This window comes from Gouania willdenowi, unplaced genomic scaffold (assembly GCF_900634775.1).
Source record: "Gouania willdenowi unplaced genomic scaffold, fGouWil2.1 scaffold_231_arrow_ctg1, whole genome shotgun sequence".
NCBI lineage: Eukaryota > Metazoa > Chordata > Actinopteri > Blenniiformes > Gobiesocidae > Gouania > Gouania willdenowi.
In genome coordinates, this window is record NW_021144987.1 from 10,746 (window position 1) to 33,060 (window position 22,315).

The 22,315-nt window shown below is 33.4% G+C and overlaps 1 protein-coding gene across 1 annotated transcript; it reads right to left on the reverse strand.

Annotated features, from left to right (window-relative positions):
- Positions 1-4,388: 4,388 nt before the first annotated feature.
- On the reverse strand, positions 4,389-15,388 carry LOC114459015 (thymidine kinase 2, mitochondrial-like). Its single transcript, XM_028441405.1, has 9 exons — positions 15,179-15,388; positions 10,753-10,790; positions 6,187-6,261; positions 6,072-6,125; positions 5,889-5,978; positions 5,719-5,792; positions 4,906-4,994; positions 4,740-4,819; positions 4,389-4,644 (listed from the first exon to the last, which is right to left on the reverse strand). The coding sequence occupies exons 1-9, from the start codon at positions 15,288-15,290 to the stop codon at positions 4,456-4,458; spliced, it is 801 nt and encodes a 266-aa protein (XP_028297206.1). The 5' UTR covers positions 15,291-15,388; the 3' UTR covers positions 4,389-4,455.
- Positions 15,389-22,315: the final 6,927 nt, after the last annotated feature.

Consider the following 22,315-nt stretch of genomic DNA (forward strand, 5'->3'; position numbering starts at 1 on the left):
ATATACTAATATACTAATACACTAATATACTAATACACTAATATACTAATACACTAATATACTAATATACTAATACACTAATACACTAATACACTAATACACTAATACACTAATATACTAATACACTAATACACTAATACACTAATATACTAATATACTAATACACTAATACACTAATATACTAATACACTAATACACTAATACACTAATATACTAATACACTAATATACTAATACACTAATATACCAATATACCAATATACCAATATACCAATATACCAATATACCAATATACCAATATGCCAATATGCCAATACGCCAATACGCCAATGCGCCAACACGCCAACACGCCAACACGCCAATACACCAATACACCAATACACCAATACACCAATACACCAATACACCAATACACCAACACACTAACACACTAACACACTAACACACTAACACACCAATACACCAATATACTAATACACCAATACACTAATATACTAATATACCAATACACTAATACACTAATATACTAATACACTAATATACTAATATACCAATACACTAATATACTAATACACTAATATACTAATATACTAATACACTAATATACTAATATACTAATACACTAATATACTAATACACTAATATAGTAATATACTAATATACTAATATACTGATACACTAATATACTAATATACTAATACACTAATATACTAATACACTAATACATTAATGCACTAATATACTAATATACTAATACACTAATATACTAATACACTAATATACTAATACAATAATGCACTAATATACTAATATACTAATACACTAATATACTAATATACTAATACATTAATGCACTAATATACTAATATACTAATATACTAATATACTAATACACTAATACACTAATATACTAATATACTAATACATTAATATACTAATACACTAATATACTAATATACTAATATACTAATACACTAATACACTAATATACTAATACACTAATATACTAATACACTAATACAATAATATACTAATATATTAATATACTAATACACTAATATACTAATATATTAATACACTAATACACTAATATACTAATATATTAATATACTAATACCCTAATATACTAATATACTAATACATTAATGCACTAATACACTAATATACTAATATACTAATACACTAATATACTAATATATTAATATACTAATACCCTAATATACTAATATACTAATACATTAATGCACTAATACACTAATATACTAATATACTAATATATTAATATACTAATACACTAATATACTAATATATTAATATACTAATACCCTAATATACTAATATACTAATATACTAATACCCTAATATACTAATATACTAATACATTAATGCACTAATACACTAATATACTAATATACTAATACCCTAATATACTAATATACTAATACACTAATATACTAATATATTAATATACTAATACCCTAATATACTAATATACTAATATACTAATATACTAATGCACTAATGCACTAATGCACTAATATACTAATGCACTAATATACTAATATACTAATGCACTAATGCACTAATGCACTAATATACTAATACACTAATATACTAATATACTAATGCACTAATATACTAATACACTAATATACTAATATACTAATGCACTAATGCACTAATGCACTAATATACTAATACACTAATATACTAATATACTATTGGTAGAGAATGATGAATGAGGCGGGGCTTGACTGGACTGATATGGAGCAGTTGTTTGGTAACATGAAGAAATGAAGGTTATGGTGGAGGAGAGAATGGAGCATTTGTATAAATATGAGTGTCATAAAGTACATGAGTATGTGTGGGTGACAGTGAACTTAGAATGAAAGGAATGAGAGGAGAATGATTGACTTAGTGAATAGATATGAGGAGTGTGTGAAGGTCTGACCAACCATCAGAAGAATACGTATGGAGTGACTGAGGAGAGAGTGAGATATGAATGTGTGAAATGTGGAATGATTGTGGAAACAGAAGGTGAGAGAGTGATTCATGAACAGACGTGTACGGGTGGTGAGAGGGTGGTGGATGGGAGGAGACAGTGTGGAAGGTGTTTGGTGTGGAGAACTTATGGAAACTATGAGAGACATAGCAGAAGATGCAGAGTAAATGGCCTTCATGTGGGGGTGGAGTGGAGGTGGGTGAAGGGGTGGAGAAGTGAAAGCATTGGTGGAAGGAGAACGAGAGGGAGGAGTTCTGTGTGTCAGAGAGCGTTAATGGATAAAATGATGGTGATCCACAATAACATGAGTTCTGCTGTTTAAAATCACAGGCTTTGTTTTACAGGTGAGAGAGAAACATTGGTCCAATCAGAGGAGAGCATGGGTGAGGAGGAGGAGCTAAAGAGGCTGGCAGACAGGATGGGAGGGGGTGGAGCCCACTGATCAGAGGAGGAGGAGCATGTGTGAGGGTCATGATTGGCTCACATCTTCCATCGTTATAGGAGCAGCTGATTGATGTGTAGGTTCTGATGTTCTACTAATCAAAGGCTCCTCATGGTGTGCAGCAATGCAGGGGGCGGAGCTAAAGAAGAAAATACTTCCAGCTCAGATTTACTGAATCTACTCACCTTTCCTTTATATTAATATAAGGATTATATATTCAAATCAAACAGATATGAGTCTAATGTAAAACTCATCACACAATGAAACAAACATCACAGATTTAATCTGGTGTTTAACTCTGGAAATAATTAAACACAAAGTCTATTTACAAAGAAGGATTTAAATGAAGAATTAAATGTAACCTCTGCAGTTTAAGCACAGTTTATATATATATATATATATATATATATATATAAGCAGACAATGTGTTGCTGTTATCATTGTTTTTGTGATTGGTTGTTTGTTCTAATATGTTGAAATAAAGACATGTTTATGGAGAACTAAAATATAAACATGTGTTTTTGTTCCCATTTTCCATGAGATGAACTCAAAGATCTAAAACATTTTCTATAAACACTAAAGACATATTTCTATCAAATATTGTTGATAAATGTGTGTTAGTGAGCAGAAAACTGCTGACCTGACAGTTTTCCAAAAGACGTCCACTGACACCTTGAACAAGGAGGACCAGACACAAAGGTCATGGCTAAAGAGTCTGGATGTTCACAGAGTCCAAACACATTCATAGAGGTGAAGGGAAGGAAAAGACGTGGTAGAAAAAAGTCTACAAACAATAGTGATAGCCACGCCCCCTGGAGAGGATTGTGTAACTAACCCATTCAAACATGTGGAGGAGATTCACAAAGAGTGACTGTAGCTGGAGTCAGAGCTTCAAGAACCACCACGTACAGACGTATGTAAGACATGGTTTCAGCTGTAGCATTCCTGGTGTCAAGACACTGAACTAGGGACAGCGTCAGAAGCGTCTCATCTGGGATAAAGACAAAAAGGACTGGACTGCTGCTGAGTGGTCCAAAGTGATGTTCTCTGATCAAAGGACATTTAGCATGTTCTTTGGAGATCAAGGTCCCAGAGTCTGGAGGAAGAGAGCAGAGGAACAGAATCCACGTTGCATGAGGTGGAGTGTAAAGTTTCCACAGTCAGTGATGGTTTGAGGTGCCATGTCATGTGCTGGTGTTGGTCCACTGTGGTTCCTTAGGTCCAAGGTCAACGTAGACGTCTACCAGGAAGTTTTAGAGCACTTCATGCTTCCTGCTGCCGACCAACTTTATGGAGATGCACATTTCATTTTCCATCAGGACCTAACACCTGCACACAGTGCTAAAGCTACCAGTACCTGGTTTAAGGACCATGGTATCCCTGTTCTTGATTGGTCATCAAACTGGTCTGACCTTCACCCCATAGAACATCTATGAGGTATTGTGAAGAGGAAGATGTGAGACACCAGACCCAACAATGCAGAAGAGATGAAGGTCACTATGAGAACAACCTGGGCTCTCATAACACCTGATCAGTACCACAGACTGATCCACTCCATGCCACGCCCACTGCTGCAGTAATTCAGACAAAACCAACTAAGTATTGAATAGATGATCATACTTTTCATCTTCATACTTTGCAGTTGGACAACATTTCTACAGATATTTTTTTGGATCAGTTTTATTAATATTCTAATTTTCTGAGATACTGAATTTGGGATTTTCATTAGTTGTCAGTAATAATCATCAACATTAAAATAAACAAACATTTGAAATATATCAGTCTGTGTGAAATGAATAAATATAATATACAAGTTTCACTTTTTGAATGGAATTATTGAAATAAATCAACTTTTTATGATATTGTCATTATATGACCAGCATACATACATATATATATATATATATATATATATATATGTATGTATATATGAAGGAAAGCAGGATATTTAAAAACGTTAAGACTTTATTCCAATAACAAACAAATCAAAGGTAAACACATAAATAAACATATCAAATCTTCTTCATGGACAGTACATGTTGTGATGGAGCCAGGATCTTCTCTCTGTGGTCCTCATAGTGCAGCAGCATGGTGTGTAAGTCGTGGTCCGCAGGTATCACCAGGACAGGAGCAGGAGGAAGGCAGCCACTCCTCTTTATCAGCCAATCCTCATACAGACAGTGAATGGACTCTAGATACTCCTGATGGACACACACACACACACAGTGAGTGTGTGTGTGTGTGTGTGTGTGTGTGTGTGTGTGTGTGTGTGTGTGTGTGTGTGTGTGTTCCTCACCAGGGGAATGACTCTCTCCTCCTCTCTGCTCCTCTTCTTCAACCTCTGGTAACAGGTGTGAGGAGACGTCTGCAGGTAAACTACACCCAGGAAACAATGAGACCAGGTGATAAACCACTTCCTGTCCATGATACAACCACTTCCTGTCCATAGTATGAGTTCTCACCAATCAGATCCACAGGAATGCAAATGTTAGAGATGATCCAGTTAAACCACTCACTGAGAACCACATAGTCCACATGAGGCATCTGACCACTGGGAAGAGAGGGAGGAACAGTCATTGGTGAGGCCCCGCCCCTCAGTGATATCACCTTTAGCTTAGTACACATTAGCTAGCTGCCCGTTAACTAGCTAGCCTGCTTGCTAGCTGCCAGTTAGCTAGCTGCCCGTTAGCTAACTGGCTGTGTGTGTGTGTGTGTGTGTGTGTGTGTGTGTGTGTGTGTGTGTAGTAGTAGTAGGGGTGGGAACCTCTGTGTACCTCAAGATACGATACACGATTACAATTATCTCACAATATGACGATACTGCGATTATCGATATATTAGTCAGAAATCAATCTACAATAATCTATGACATAAGAAAAAAGATTAAGTGAAAAAATACTATTTTTATTTTATATCTGAAAGACAATAAATATAAAAAGTATCCTATGAACAGTGACAATATTTTAGTGCAACATTTCTGTAAATAAGTGTCAACATATCAATGTAAACTAATAAGTATCTATAATAGTGCTTTATGTAAACAATAAATATGGTCTTTATTACCAGTGACATCATTATAGTGAAATATTACAGTAAACAATATATTGGTTCCTTCAACAAACACTGATAATATTTATGTGAAGACGTACCTGTAAATCTTCGTGAAAAAACAGAAAAGGTAAATAAATAAATACATTTAAAAAAAAAAACGATACTTAGGAGAAAAATATGACAATATATTGCCGTATGGAGATATTGTCACTCTTAGTGTGTACCTTCTGTACAGGTTCTCCACAAAGATGTGTCTGGCACTGTAGATGGACCTCTCCAACATCCTGACTGGAGCCTCCTGGAGGAAGAGATGCTTTAGTTTACTCACACACACGTGCACGCTCTCTGTGTGTGTGTGTGTGTGTGTGCACATTGTGTGTGTGCGCTCTCTTACTGGTGCTGACAGGTGTCTGTCCAACATGGTGAGCTGGATGTAGGTCTGTAGGGTGAGACCCCAGCGCTGAGGGTCCTGGTACATCAGAGCCTGGAGGAGTCACACACACACACACACACACACACAATCAGCTCATACACACACACAGACAACCAGCACACACACACACACACACAGTGTTACCAGAGGGTTCTCTCCCCTGACGTTCCTCCACTTGGACACTGGCTCTGTGAGAACCTGCATTAGAGAGATTAATGATCACATGATCACATGAACTCCAGCCAACGTGCACACGTACCTCTATGTCAGTGGATTGTCTGAAATACTCCAGACATGTGGTTTTACCACTGGCTATGTTTCCCTCCACACAGACCTGGAACACAGAGAGGTTTACATTCACCTACTGTAGCTTTAGCTATGCTAACTGTTAGCACAAACTACACAGACAGGTTTACATTAATCACCTAGCTTTAGCTATGCTAACTGTTAGCACAAACTACACAGACAGGTTTACATTAATCACCTAGCTTTAGCTATGCTAACTGTTAGCACAAACTACACAGACAGGTTTACATTCACCTACTGTAGCTTTAGCTATGCTAACTGTTAGCACAAACTACACAGACAGGTTTACATTAATCACCTAGCTTTAGCTATGCTAACTGTTAGCACAAACTACACAGACAGGTTTACATTAATCACTTAGCTTTAGCCATGCTAACTGTTAGCTATGCTGTTAACACAAACTAACATACGTACCCACACACCCCCTATCTAAAGAGCAGAAACCACAGAAGGTTTAACGCTAACACCATAGTTTGGTCCTAAAGTAAGAATTGATCATGTATTGATCTAATAATACTGATCACAGAGCAATAATATGCATTCAATGAAACGTTTGGTCAGAACTTCTATGATTTTCATCACTTTTTAGTTAAAAATATCAGATTTTGACAGTCCTTTATTATCCACTGATTATCATCCATTATTCTCACTATTGACTCACACTGAAGTGTTCCAACATAGGATCATGTTTATATCTCTATTTAAACTCTATTATTAGGGGGCCAAGCCCATGTGACCAGCAGTGCTAGGAACCCTATTGTAATTGTTCTGATTATGGTTTATAGTTTATAGTTTATTATAGTTAGAGTGCCATGAACTGGTAAAGGGCCTTCTGCTCTCTTAGTGGCCACACTACGAGAACAAGAATTGTTCAGGAATTGTTCAGGAATTGCCTGAATAATTAATTCATCGTAAAATTATGTAAATTGACAGAAGCAGACCATGACAAGACAAGTAAAAAATATTATTATTACCACGCCATAAAATACACAGGAAGTCAGAATCTTGAATTGAAAATTGAAAAATTGCTATTTTACAGTGTTTGCAGGGCGGAGCCATGAATTTTGGCCTAATTTTTTTCTTTTTCTAAATTCTCCCATTTGCACATACGAAGTTGTTGAGTTGTTAAACTCTCGGCCCTAAACCAGTTCAATGTGGAAATAAGGACATTGGCGTGTTAGCGCCCCCTACAGAGTGAAAACAATTTAACATGGAGGGGAAAAAAAATCTAAAATGTTTGAAATTTTTCACAAATTTGTGTTTCTGCCTCTCGATCAAAAAAGTCAATGATTGCGTGTTTTATTTTATATAGTTTTATTTTATATCCACATTCTCTCCATTTTGTGTTAATGGAAAATTGGCCAAATCTTAAAAATCATCAACTCAAACTTTATCACACTGGAGCTACTATTATTATTACTGCTACTATTACTATTACTGCTACTATTATTATTACTGCTACTATTACTATTACTGCTACTATTACTATTACTGCTACTATTATTATTACTGCTACTATTACTATTACTGCTACTATTACTATTACTGCTACTATTATTATTACTGCTACTATTATTATTACTGCTACTATTATTATTACTGCTACTATTACTATTACTGCTACTATTATTATTACTACTACTATTACTATTACTGCTACTATTATTATTACTGCTACTATTATTATTACTGCTACTATTATTATTACTGCTACTATTACTATTACTGCTACTATTATTATTACTGCTACTATTACTATTACTGCTACTATTACTATTACTGCTACTATTACTATTACTGCTACTATTATTATTACTGCTACTATTACTATTACTGCTACTATTACTATTACTGCTACTATTATTATTACTGCTACTATTACTATTACTGCTACTATTACTATTACTGCTACTATTATTATTACTGCTACTATTACTATTACTGCTACTATTACTATTACTGCTACTATTATTATTACTGCTACTATTATTATTACTGCTACTATTACTATTACTGCTACTATTATTATTACTGCTACTATTATTATTACTGCTACTATTATTATTACTGCTACTATTATTATTACTGCTACTATTATTATTACTACTACTATTATTATTACTGCTACTATTATTATTACTGCTACTATTATTATTACTGCTACTATTATTATTACTGCTACTATTATTATTACTGCTACTATTATTATTACTGCTACTATTATTATTACTGCTACTATTATTATTACTGCTACTATTATTATTACTATTACTATTATTATTACTGCTACTATTATTATTACTGCTACTATTATTATTACTGCTACTATTATTATTACTGCTACTATTATTATTACTGCTACTATTACTATTACTGCTACTATTACTATTACTGCTACTATTATTATTACTGCTACTATTACTATTACTGCTACTATTATTATTACTACTACTATTATTATTACTACTACTATTACTGCTACTATTATTATTACTACTACTATTTCTATTACTACTACTATTTCTATTACTGCTACTATTACTATTACTGCTACTATTACTATTACTGCTACTATTATTATTACTGCTACTATTACTATTACTGCTACTATTATTATTACTACTACTATTACTATTACTGCTACTATTACTGCTACTATTATTATTACTACTACTATTACTATTACTGCTACTATTATTATTACTACTACTATTACTATTACTACTACTGTTCTTGGATGTGTTAGTACAACAACAAAAATCATAAACATGTCTAAGTTTATATCTCAATACTACATTTCTGTCTAAACAAATCAATAATAATGCATTGATAGTATAAATTCACTGTTATATTATGTCTTTGTATGAACTTGATGACAAAGGCAAAGGCTGCACAGATTGCTGAAGGTGGTGGAATTTGGTGAAGGCAGCGCGGCAAAGGCCTTTTATCGCCGCTTGCGGCTACATTTACTCTTTATTGTTCCGTTGGTAAAAGTGGTGCTGCAGGCTTAACCGTACAAGGGAGGGCGGTGCCCTTTGGAGGGTGGGTCCAGACCCCTCAGCTTACCACGGACGCAAAAACTCACAAGTGGCAGTATGACCTCAAAAACTTCATATCCACAGATTCCCTGAATAGCACTGAATCACCTGAGCTGGGCCCCGCCCATTTCCACCTGTATTTCACTGGCACAAAATCGCAAAAACTGGAAAACCTACTTTTTCAAACTCCTCCTTGGGATTTTGTCCAATCAGCGTAAAACACAGCAAGTAGAGTCTTCAGTTGGACCTAATCTAGAGTTCAGTAAAGATTTTTGTTGGGTCAAAATATTGGCAAAATTCTTAACGAGTAAAGTGCTCTAGCTAGCTATAAAAACGCATACTGGTGCATATCTTGGTCAAAATACATTCTAATACCACCAAATCTGAGATCCTTCATTGTCATGTGACTGAGAGTATGCGCCAAATTTGAATAATGTAGGTCACTAGGGGGCGCTGTAAATATGGGATATTTATATCTCTTAAATGACAAGACCAATTTTTGTGTTCCCACGGTAGTGTGAGTGTATGATGGTGTAAGACGGTTCTTTGTTTGTTTGATTATTTATTTTTGGCGTGTTACTACAACCTCCTTTAACAAACTCAAAATGTTTTTGTTTTATATAAAGAAACAATGTTCAGATGTTACAGTTGTCACTAAAGAAAAAAATAACTTTAAAGTCACTGACAGGATTTTTTTTTTTACAAAAAGGCTTTTTTCTCAGCTTTTTGCTCTGAAACTGAAGATTTGTGTAAAACTTGCTCTATTCAACGGCTGATTACAAAATAACGAAATGAGCCAGAAATTAAAAAAAAAACTTCAATCTTTCAGAACCTGGTGTCAGATTTCAGATAGTCATAGTAGAAAATATTCTGTGAAAATGCTCAAAAACGGCTGGTACTGGATGAGTTAAAGCCTGTAAAACTGTGAGTCACGTCATTAAAATACCTTTTGGGCTGTGGTGAGTTTGTGTGCGTCACTAATAGATTTGTGTGAAACTTGCATCTTTTCAACTGCTATTTACAGAAGAACGAAACAAGTTAAAAACTAAGTGATTTTTTTCTGATGAAATTAGAGACTTTAATCTTTCAGAATCTGGTAAATTCAGAATGTCATAGTAGAAAATATTCTGTGGGTCTTTAAAAGTCACTGAATGAGATTGTAGAGCTAAGTAGATGCTAACTAATTATAGCAGCTTTCATTTGTATAAAAAATGTCATAGCGCCACCTATTGGTAAAAGGAAATCACAGACATTATATTTGCACAGAACATTGAAGGAATGTTTGTGATATAATCCTTGAAAATGATCAGCTACGTCTAAACACTAACATTTCTGCCACACCCTGACATGCAACACACCTCAACGTGCACCACTTCCCAACATGTGTGTGGTTGCGATGACCCGTTCATCGCTGCTTGCAGCTTTAATTATTATTATGATAATGATCAATAATGTTGCAGCAACTATGGAATCAAACTCACCACAGTTTTGTTCTGCCGTCCGGTTCTCACCAACTTCCCTGTAAACAGACAATAGTGCACGTGTCTCAGCTTAGAGGACAGTAGACATAATTGTGATCAGGATCAGTCTGTAGACAGCTATAGATCTATAATAGATAGTGGCTTTACATCCATCAGATCATATTTTATATAATTATTGTGAATAGGCTTCTCTTAAGTTTACATGTGATTTATCCTGTCAGTGATCACTCTCCCTGTGTGTGTGTGTGTGTGTGTGTGTGTGTGTGTGTGTGTGTGTGTGTGTGTGTTCATCCAGTACATCCATGAGGTGAAGGAGAGTGAGACGCTACCTTAGACTTTCTCTATAATACTAGATATTTATGTGTTTCGGTATGTTGTGGACACTGGTGTAAATGATCAACTTACAGAGAAATTAAAGGATGATGTCACTCAGAATGTGTTATGATCAGTAGTTACTGTGGTTTTCCAGAAGTTAACTGCTTTAATTTTGCCCCGATAAATATAGGAAGTTGTACAGTCTCCACAGCAACCGTCTGCACTGTAGTGGGAGGGAACAGGGAGGGGCTACAGCCTCCGCTCTACACACAGTGTAGGACGAGGGATTTGTCACTTTAAGTCACTTAAAACGTTTTTTCTACTTTGAGCGACAAAAACGAGCGCGACCTCATCACTCAGATTACACACGTCACGTCGCTTTAGGGAAGATAATTTAAGGTCACTTACATTTATTTTAATGTAATGGCGTTGCTTCAGTCACATTCAGTATGAAAGCACCTTTACATAGTTTACATGAACACAATGTTTATAAAGTAGATTTTTATAGTTAATGTATATGAAAGTCTATAAAAAGTAACATGAATACAATAATACATGATCATGTGATCAACACATGCTATTTACTCATTTCATAAAACATACATATTTAACCTGTACATTGGTGGTTAAATGAATCTGTTCCCACACAATTAAAATCTGTATTTTCTTCCAGAAATAGTGTTTTTGTTGGTTTAGTTTCTTACCAGGGATTTAAAACTTAAGGTTAGTCACAGGTGGAGGAAAGTTGATGGTCTGTAGATGTTGTAGGAATGTGCTGAGTCATTGTACAACATGATTTATTTTAGGTTAATAAATTGTTATATCATGATTTTATTTGTCATTAATCATTAATAACCTCTGTAAAAAATAACTATTTATTTCAATAGTTTTTTAAAGCTATAGGGAGCCATTGTATAAGAGTCAAAGGGCCACATTAGGCCCCAGAGCCACAGGTTGCAGACCACTGCTCTGAGAGAACCACAGCTGAACATCTGTCCTGGTATCATAGTCCATCAGTTCTGGTCCCTCCATGATGGTTCTGATGAGTGTGTACGCTCTATTGCTGAGCTCAGCACATTCTACATTTTCACTGCTGATCTCAATGTGAGCGTGCACTCAGTGATCGACTCGTTATGTCTGGCTCTGTTCGTGGAGTACATAGCTAGTTGTGGTGCTGCATCTGAAAAAGTAGTTAATCACCCTTCCCAGCAAGTCCTGAACGTCTGACAACTTCATTTCACTTTTACTACCGAGGGTCCCTGAACACGTGTGACTTCAGTCCAACAGCCAATAGAAATGCCCACACAGCTGATAGAACACACGTGTTTTCTCTGATTGGCTGACATCCAGCATCACGCTCCTGGATTTATAAACTTCTTTGATTACAATATGCTTAAAGATCATTTAAATAAATTAAATAAAGATGACTATGGATTTTTTTTACCAATTGATGTTAAAAAAAAATAACTTACAAACTGTATCTTTAAATATTGTTCTTGATGCTATTGGTTGGTTTGTTGAGTCACACACTGAGGTGTGGAATGACCAGTGATGTTGTTAGGTACGCGTCCTGCATCCCTGACTCATACAAATCTAAAAGGACTCAGTAAATCCACTATCCATGCGTCCCAGGGACACACCTCATTTTTCCCATGAAAAACTTTACATTGTGAACAACAACTTGTGTTTAAACTCACAGTAACTAGCAAAACAAACCTAGCCGTCAGCGGACCCCTTTACGCATTAACTTAGCACAGACATAATCCCCTTGTGTCCCCTGGTTAACTAAGAATAACTCAGTCTGTGTTGTTCTTTAGTTCTGTGTCTATAGTTACACATTCACAGTCAGCTAGCTACCTCAAGTACAACAGTTTCAGTGGGAACTTCTGGTTTACAAAATAAAAGTCCGTTGGAACAACGTTATTAGAATGTTACATTCTAACATCTCATCAGATCTACAGAAGATAGGATCATTTAAATTAGGTTCATTTAAACTAAGTTGATCAAAACTTAATCATTAAACCTGATCAGATTCAGTAAATCATTGATCCTTGAGAGGAAATTGATTGACATTAATGCTGTTCTCATACAGTACATCTTTATATGACATATAAATAATTAAAAAGGAGAAGTCAGAATAATCCATGTCACTACAATTTATATCTACATTTTAATTGTATCTGACTTTATTTTTGACATAATTTTTTGTTAAATTATGATTTTTTTTATTAGTATTTATTTTGTTTTCTCACAGGATTTAAAATCTAATCTTTTCTTTAAAAAATGATAAATATTTCTTAAAAAACGGAATTAAAAAAATTAAAGTGGAAAACAGAATTTGGGAAAAAATAAAAGGAAATTTGTAAAAAAATAAAACAGATTGTATATGGCTTTAAGTCAAAGATACAAACTTATTAGTAAGCAGTGATGTTGTTATGTACAATACATTATAAACAACAAGTTATGTTTAAAATCACAGTAACTATTAAAATAAACGTAGCAGTCAGTGGATCCATTTACACATGAACTCAGTGCAGACATGATCACCTTGAGTACAGACTAGTTTAGCCTCTACAACAACAATCAGCCAGTGAACTAGCTGCTTATAATACACCATAAACATATCTGATCATTTTATTTTTCTCACGTTACACTGTGTTAGTTAAGTTTAGTTGATGTTCAGAAAAGAAGATTTTGTCTTATTTTGGTGGCAATTTATTTATTGACTCTGTCATGATGAGAATGTTTTATTGATCATTTATTTTTGTACAACAGACACCATTTTGTTTTGAAATATAACCTGTGACTGTACAATAACCTTTTCAGATTTAGATTAGTATTTGTTTAATTTCAGATACATTTTGAACATACATGAATATATCTGCTAATTATAGACATATCATACCACCATTAGGAGAGTTTAACACTACAATTAAGAAATAGAAAAATACATTTTTTTATTGGGGACACATTAAATTTCCCACGGACCCACTCACATCACCAGCTGTGGGTCCTGAGGACTCACTACATTTAAAACATATCAACATCACTGAATGACGTCACGTCCCTGGTGAATGAAAACACCAACTACCTGGGTCTGCAGCGGGAGGATTAGGAATGATCACGTATCTGAGCACGTTAATAAAACTGATGTTATAAACAGTATCAGGGACACACCTCCTCTGTTTCTACACTCCTCTCCCATTGATGGGACTCTGAACAACAAGCCCTGACCTCCATGGTCTCCAGCAGACTCTACCTGGGAACGACGCACATATTCAGACTCAGGGAGACCATGGCTTTCTGCTGATCTGAGCACGTTAATAAAACTGATGTTATAAACAGTATCAGGGACACACCTCCTCTGTTTCCACTCCTTCTACAAGATTTTAACTTTCTATTGTTATGCATTTACTTTATTGTTGTTGTGGTTTCTTTTTCTGACTTGTGTAAATATTTTAACAACTGTAAATGTATTATTATTATTATTATTGATGGGACAAGTGAGATGTCTGAGTGTGAGAAGGACAGTATGAGTTCTAACTGTGAAAAGCTAAATTTATGAGGTTCACCATTCACTAACCAGGTCCATGATTAACTTATTATCTATTATTTTACTTACATTTACAAATGTGAAGGAAGTTCACATAATGGACAGGTTGATAAGTGACCTGGAGTAACTCCATCAGCTGAAACACTCAGCTCGTGTGCAGCATTAGCTTTAGCAGCATTAGCTTTAGCAGCTAACTCTGTCTTTCTGCCTCGGAGACTGATACCATGTTCACTCAAAAAAAAAAAAACCTTTCAATGAATCAACGCTCCAATGGTAAAAGAACGTAAATCTGTGTCAGCCTGGGAAAGTTTATCCTCTGATCTTTGAACTAATGCGGAGGTTGCGAGAAATGCTACTTCCGGGGAACGAATCTGCATGAACCTCCATTGTTGTGAAAAACTAACCATTGAGTGAACGCAGTGACTCTTTCTCTAAGGCTCTGGTCAGACGCACATTAAACTAAACTTGAGACAATCATGTACACGTTCCCAGAGTCCATTGATGAGGCTAATATGATAGCTGGACTAAGAACTAATAAATTAAGTTAGTCTAACTCACCCGCAGCAAAGCTCCGAGAGAAGCTCCGAGTGGAGCCGGTGCTGAGGCCGGGACAGGCGGCTCTGAGAGCGGACAGCTGGGCCCTCAGAGCACCGCTACCTGCTGCTCCCATGACCCGGTCAGAGGCTCAGCAGGACGGACTGGAGAACAGCTACAGACCGGTCTGTAGGACCACTGATGATGGTGGTCGTTCTTCTTCTTCTGTGGTTTTCTCGCAGCCTGCTCTTAGAGTTGTACTAGCGCCACCTGCTGGACTTTACTCACATTCTTCTACTCCATCATGTCTGTGGAGATACATTTGTCTTTATTATTTAATAAAATAAAAACTTTCAATCAAAGAAAAAAGTTTTAAAATGCAATTATTTGGGTCTCAAATACTATTTTTTTTTGCCTTTGAACACTTTTGTGATTTTTTTAATTGAATAATAAAATCACAAATGTAACTCCATATGTATATATTATGCCTAGTCTCACCACGTCACATCCTCTGGGACAGGTTCTAATCACATGGGTTCTATAATCACATGGTTCTATAATCACATGGTTCTATAATCACATGGTTCTATAATCACAATGTTATATAATCACATGGTTCTATAATCACAATGTTCTATAATCACATGGTTCTATAATCACATGGTTCTATATTCACAATGTTCTATAATCACAATGTTCTACAATCACAATGTTCTACAATCACAATGTTCTATAATCACATGGTTCTATAATCACAATGTTCTATAATCACATGGTTCTATAATCACAATGTTCTATAATCACATGGTTCTATAATCACATGGTTCTATAATCACATGGTTCTATAATCACAATGTTCTATAATCACATGGTTCTATAATCACAATGTTCTATAATCACATGGTTCTATAATCACAATGTTCTATAATCACATGGTTCTATAATCACATGGTTCTATAATCACATGGTTCTATAATCACAATGTTCTATAATCACATGGTTCTATAATCACATGGTTCTATAATCACAATGTTCTATAATCACATGGTTCTATAATCACAATGTTCTATAATCACATGGTTCTATAATCACAATGTTCTATAATCACATGGTTCTATAATCACATGGTTCTATAATCACATGGTTCTATAATCACAATGTTCTATAATCACATGGTTCTATAATCACAATGTTCTATAATCACAATGTTCTATAATCACATGGTTCTATAATCACAATGTTCTATAATCACATGGTTCTATAATCACATGGTTCTATAATCACAATGTTCTATAATCACATGGTTCTATAATCACATGGTTCTATAATCACAATGTTCTATAATCACATGGTTCTATAATCACAATGTTCTATAATCACATGGTTCTATAATCACAATGTTCTATAATCACATGGTTCTATAATCACATGGTTCTATATTCACAATGTTCTATAATCACAATGTTCTACAATCACAATGTTCTACAATCACAATGTTCTATAATCACATGGTTCTATAATCACAATGTTCTATAATCACATGGTTCTATAATCACAATGTTCTATAATCACATGGTTCTATAATCACATGGTTCTATAATCACAATGTTCTATAATCACATGGTTCTATAATCACATGGTTCTATAATCACAATGTTCTATAATCACATGGTTCTATAATCACAATGTTCTATAATCACATGGTTCTATAATCACAATGTTCTATAATCACATGGTTCTACAATCACAATGTTCTATAATCACATGGTTCTATAATCACAATGTTCTACAATCACAATGTTCTATAATCACAATGTTCTATAATCACATGGTTCTATAATCACATGGTTCTATAATCACAATGTTCTATAATCACATGGTTCTATAATCACATGGTTCTATAATCACAATGTTCTATAATCACAATGTTCTATAATCACAATGTTCTATAATCACATGGTTCTATAATCACAATGTTCTATAATCACATGGTTCTATAATCACAATGTTCTATAATCACATGGTTCTACAATCACATGGTTCTATAATCACATGGTTCTATAATCACATGGTTCTATAATCACAATGTTCTATAATCACAATGTTCTACAATCACAATGTTCTACAATCACAATGTTCTACAATCACAATGTTCTATAATCACAATGTTCTATAATCACAATGTTCTATAATCACATGGTTCTATAATCACAATGTTCTATAATCACAATGTTCTACAATCACAATGTTCTATAATCACAATGTTCTATAATCACAATGTTCTATAATCACATGGTTCTATAATCACAATGTTCTATAATCACATGGTTCTATAATCACAATGTTCTATAATCACATGGTTCTATAATCACAATGTTCTATAATCACATGGTTCTATAATCACATGGTTCTATAATCACAATGTTCTATAATCACATGGTTCTATAATCACATGGTTCTATAATCACAATGTTCTATAATCACATGGTTCTATAATCACAATGTTCTATAATCACAATGTTCTATAATCACAATGTTCTATAATCACAATGTTCTATAATCACATGGTTCTATAATCACAATGTTCTATAATCACAATGTTCTATAATCACAATGTTCTATAATCACAATGTTCTATAATCACATGGTTCTATAATCACATGGTTCTATAATCACAATGTTCTATAATCACACGTTTCTATAATCACACGTTTCTATAATCACAATGTTCTATAATCACATGGTTCTATAATCACAATGTTCTATAATCACATGGTTCTATAATCACAATGTTCTATAATCACAATGTTCTACAATCACAATGTTCTATAATCACAATGTTCTACAATCACACGTTTCTATAATCACATGGTTCTATAATCACAATGTTCTATAATCACAATGTTCTATAATCACAATGTTCTATAATCACATGGTTCTATAATCACAATGTTCTATAATCACATGGTTCTATAATCACATGGTTCTATAATCACAATGTTCTATAATCACAATGTTCTATAATCACAATGTTCTACAATCACACGTTTCTATAATCACATGGTTCTATAATCACAATGTTCTATAATCACAATGTTCTATAATCACAATGTTCTATAATCACATGGTTCTATAATCACAATGTTCTATAATCACATGGTTCTATAATCACAATGTTCTATAATCACATGGTTCTACAATCACATGGTTCTATAATCACATGGTTCTATAATCACATGGTTCTATAATCACAATGTTCTATAATCACAATGTTCTACAATCACAATGTTCTACAATCACAATGTTCTACAATCACAATGTTCTATAATCACAATGTTCTATAATCACAATGTTCTATAATCACATGGTTCTATAATCACAATGTTCTATAATCACAATGTTCTACAATCACAATGTTCTATAATCACAATGTTCTATAATCACAATGTTCTATAATCACATGGTTCTATAATCACAATGTTCTATAATCACATGGTTCTATAATCACAATGTTCTATAATCACATGGTTCTATAATCACAATGTTCTATAATCACATGGTTCTATAATCACATGGTTCTATAATCACAATGTTCTATAATCACATGGTTCTATAATCACAATGTTCTATAATCACATGTTCTATAATCACATGGTTCTATAATCACAATGTTCTATAATCACATGGTTCTATAATCACAATGTTCTATAATCACAATGTTCTATAATCACATGGTTCTATAATCACAATGTTCTATAATCACAAGGTTCTATAATCACAATGTTCTATAATCACAATGTTCTATATAAATGTCTATAATCACAATGGTTCTATAATCACATGGTTCTATAATCACATGGTTCTATAATCACAATGTTCTATAATCACACGTTTCTATAATCACACGTTCTATAATCACAATGTTCTATAATCACATGGTTCTATAATCACAATGTTCTATAATCACATGGTTCTATAATCACAATGTTCTATAATCACAATGTTCTACAATCACAATGTTCTATAATCACAATGTTCTACAATCACACGTTTCTATAATCACATGGTTCTTATAATCACAATGTTCTATAATCACAATGTTCTATAATCACAATGTTCTATAATCACATGGTTCTATAATCACAATGTTCTATAATCACATGGTTCTATAATCACATGGTTCTATAATCACAATGTTCTATAATCACAATGTTCTATAATCACAATGTTCTACAATCACACGTTTCTATAATCACATGGTTCTATAATCACAATGTTCTATAATCACAATGTTCTATAATCACAATGTTCTATAATCACAATGTTCTACAATCACACGTTTCTATAATCACATGGTTCTATAATCACAATGTTCTATAATCACAATGTTCTATAATCACAATGTTCTATAATCACATATCAGAATGTGATGGCTGTGATTATAATATTATAATCATATATATAATAATATATAGGTTGTTTATTTAAGGCAGTAACTATCAATATACAATATTCTAGCCGTACCTAACGCCCCTATTTGGCCAGTTTAAGTCACGTGACTCAAAACCTTAACCCTAACCCTAAAAAATGTTGCAATATTGGGTCATAACCTAATCCTAACCCTAAAACGCTACGTACGTGTACTTTGGTAACCGTACCAATAGCACTGTGGGTTGCTGTATTAATAGACACTTCTTTACTTAATGATAATGGTGATATTATGTATTTCCAAGAATTTAAAACTAAATATGATCAGCAAATACAAAATAAAGAATTCACTAAAATTATTAAAGCTATTCCTCAAAATATGGTCTATACCAATATACAATAAACAATAACTGTTGTTTTTGTTGTGTAAATATTGTTGTGTAAATATTCTTTAAAAGTGATTTCTCTAAAGCTTTGTGGGACAATGTGAATTTCCTCAAGATTCCCAACCTCCAGGACTTTTACAGTAATCAGAAAATAAGTATATTATAAAAAGCAAAGAGCTTTATATAAAATAAAAAAAACATTAATAATGATGATAATTATACACACAGAAAAAAGGAGCAATACTACACAAAGAAAATGTGCAAATGAAATGACCTGTTCATCATGCACTTCCTTCAAATTATTAAATCTAAATAATATAACAGCTGAATAAAAAATAATCATATAGTTGATGAATGGTGTCTCATGAATATATCTTTTCAAAGTGAGAACTCATACAGTAATACCTGCCTGGTGTTATATAATGGTTCGTTTATATACATGTACAATGTCTGTGATATGGAATTGTTCATCATTAAGATTAGACCTTATCACTTTACTTGTATTGTGTTAAACTCTACTTGGCAGACATACTGTTCTATTATTATTATTTTTTATTTTTTGCGACTCCTCGTCCATTAAAAGCATAAATACTCATTGAAAGGTGTTTGTTTAAAGCCGGTAAACTGTAAATGAGTGAGTGACCTTAACATATATTAAATATCAGATAGATTAGATCTACCTCAGTGTATATCCCTCTGACACACTGTGACAAGGCTTACTGTATAATACACCACAAACATGTTTACACTGTTAGTTCAGTTACATTTAGTGCTAAAAGTTTCATATTGATTTAGTTGATGTTCAGAAAAGAAGATTCTGGGATTTTTTTGGTGACAATTATTTTTTTGACTGTTATGATGATGAGAATGTTTTGTTTGTGTTAAAATCAACACTTTTATTGATCATTTATTTTGTACAACAGACACCATTTTGTTTTCATTTGAATTTTAGTCATTTTATTTTGGTGTTTTTTTATGTTGCTACAAAAGTATAACATAACCTGTGACTGCTGTTGTTTAATACACTTTTTAGATTTAGAATTGTTTAATTTCAGATACATTTTGAACATATATGAATGTATCTGATAATTATAGACATATGCCACCATTAGGAGAGTTTAACACTACAATTAAGAAATAGAAAAATATAAGAAATAATATGTTTACTGGGGACATATTAAATTGAACCACCTGTAGGTCACTACAATGAAAACATATCAACATCACGTTCATTTTTCACTTCTTTACTATAGAATTGACCCAACAAGGAACCTGCGCATGCGCACTACAACTTCACAGTGCGTTACCCTGAGGTGTCAATCATGACATCATTCTTCATATTATGGGTTACAGTTGAACTATGTGGCTAATACACCACAATCACTGCATTATATCTGGATTTATGAGCAATGAAAAACAAACAAAATATATTAAACGTTATCATTTTTTGGTCATTTTTTTAATCCATAAATGTAGATTTCTAAAAACAAAAGAAATGTTTTTTTTCCTCTTCAATAAACTTCATGGAATCAAACATGTTGTTAAAGTTTAAAATACCATCGATGATATGAGATTAATTGAAACCACCTCGTGTGTTTTTTCTTTTTTTAAATGTATTTTATTACTAATATTTTCTATTATTATTAAGTCATCTGTAGTTTTTATTTCCAGTTTATAAACATGTCACCACTATTTTGTGTCCGTTCTTCATACGTTTGTCATTGTTGTTGTATCATTCATAGTTTTTAAATAAATACTAAATCATAATTACAGAGTTCATCCTCGTGTTTCGATCGTGTGTTGTGTCTATTTCCGGTTCCTGTGTCCCTGTCCTCCTCGTGCTCCCTTCACTCCTGACACAATGAACGGATTTATTTTATCAATAAAGTTGAACTGAAATAGCGGTGAGGAGATCTTTGAAACATCCAATCAGGTGACGCTGTGAGCACTACGTCACAGCTGGGAGGAGGAACCAGGAAGTGGTTATAAAAAAAAAGAAAAATAATAATAAAATAAAGAAGCAGGAGCGGAAGTTATGAACGTGTTCTTATCACTAAGTTACTGTAATATAATGTGAGTTTAATTCACTTTTAAACCTTCACGCACAATTCAACTTTTTATAGGTCACCTAAAGTATCAAATATACAAACCAAAATGCCCTTGTTTAATGTTAAATAGTGTAAACTAACTGATAATAACAGTAATATCCTAAAAAAAGTACATTTCAAAATATTACGTAACATTTATCCATGTAACATATTAATTTCCAAATATACTGATTAGAGATTTTTGCACTTTTTGTTTAAATGAAGCTGAAATGATTATATATATATATATATACGCCAAT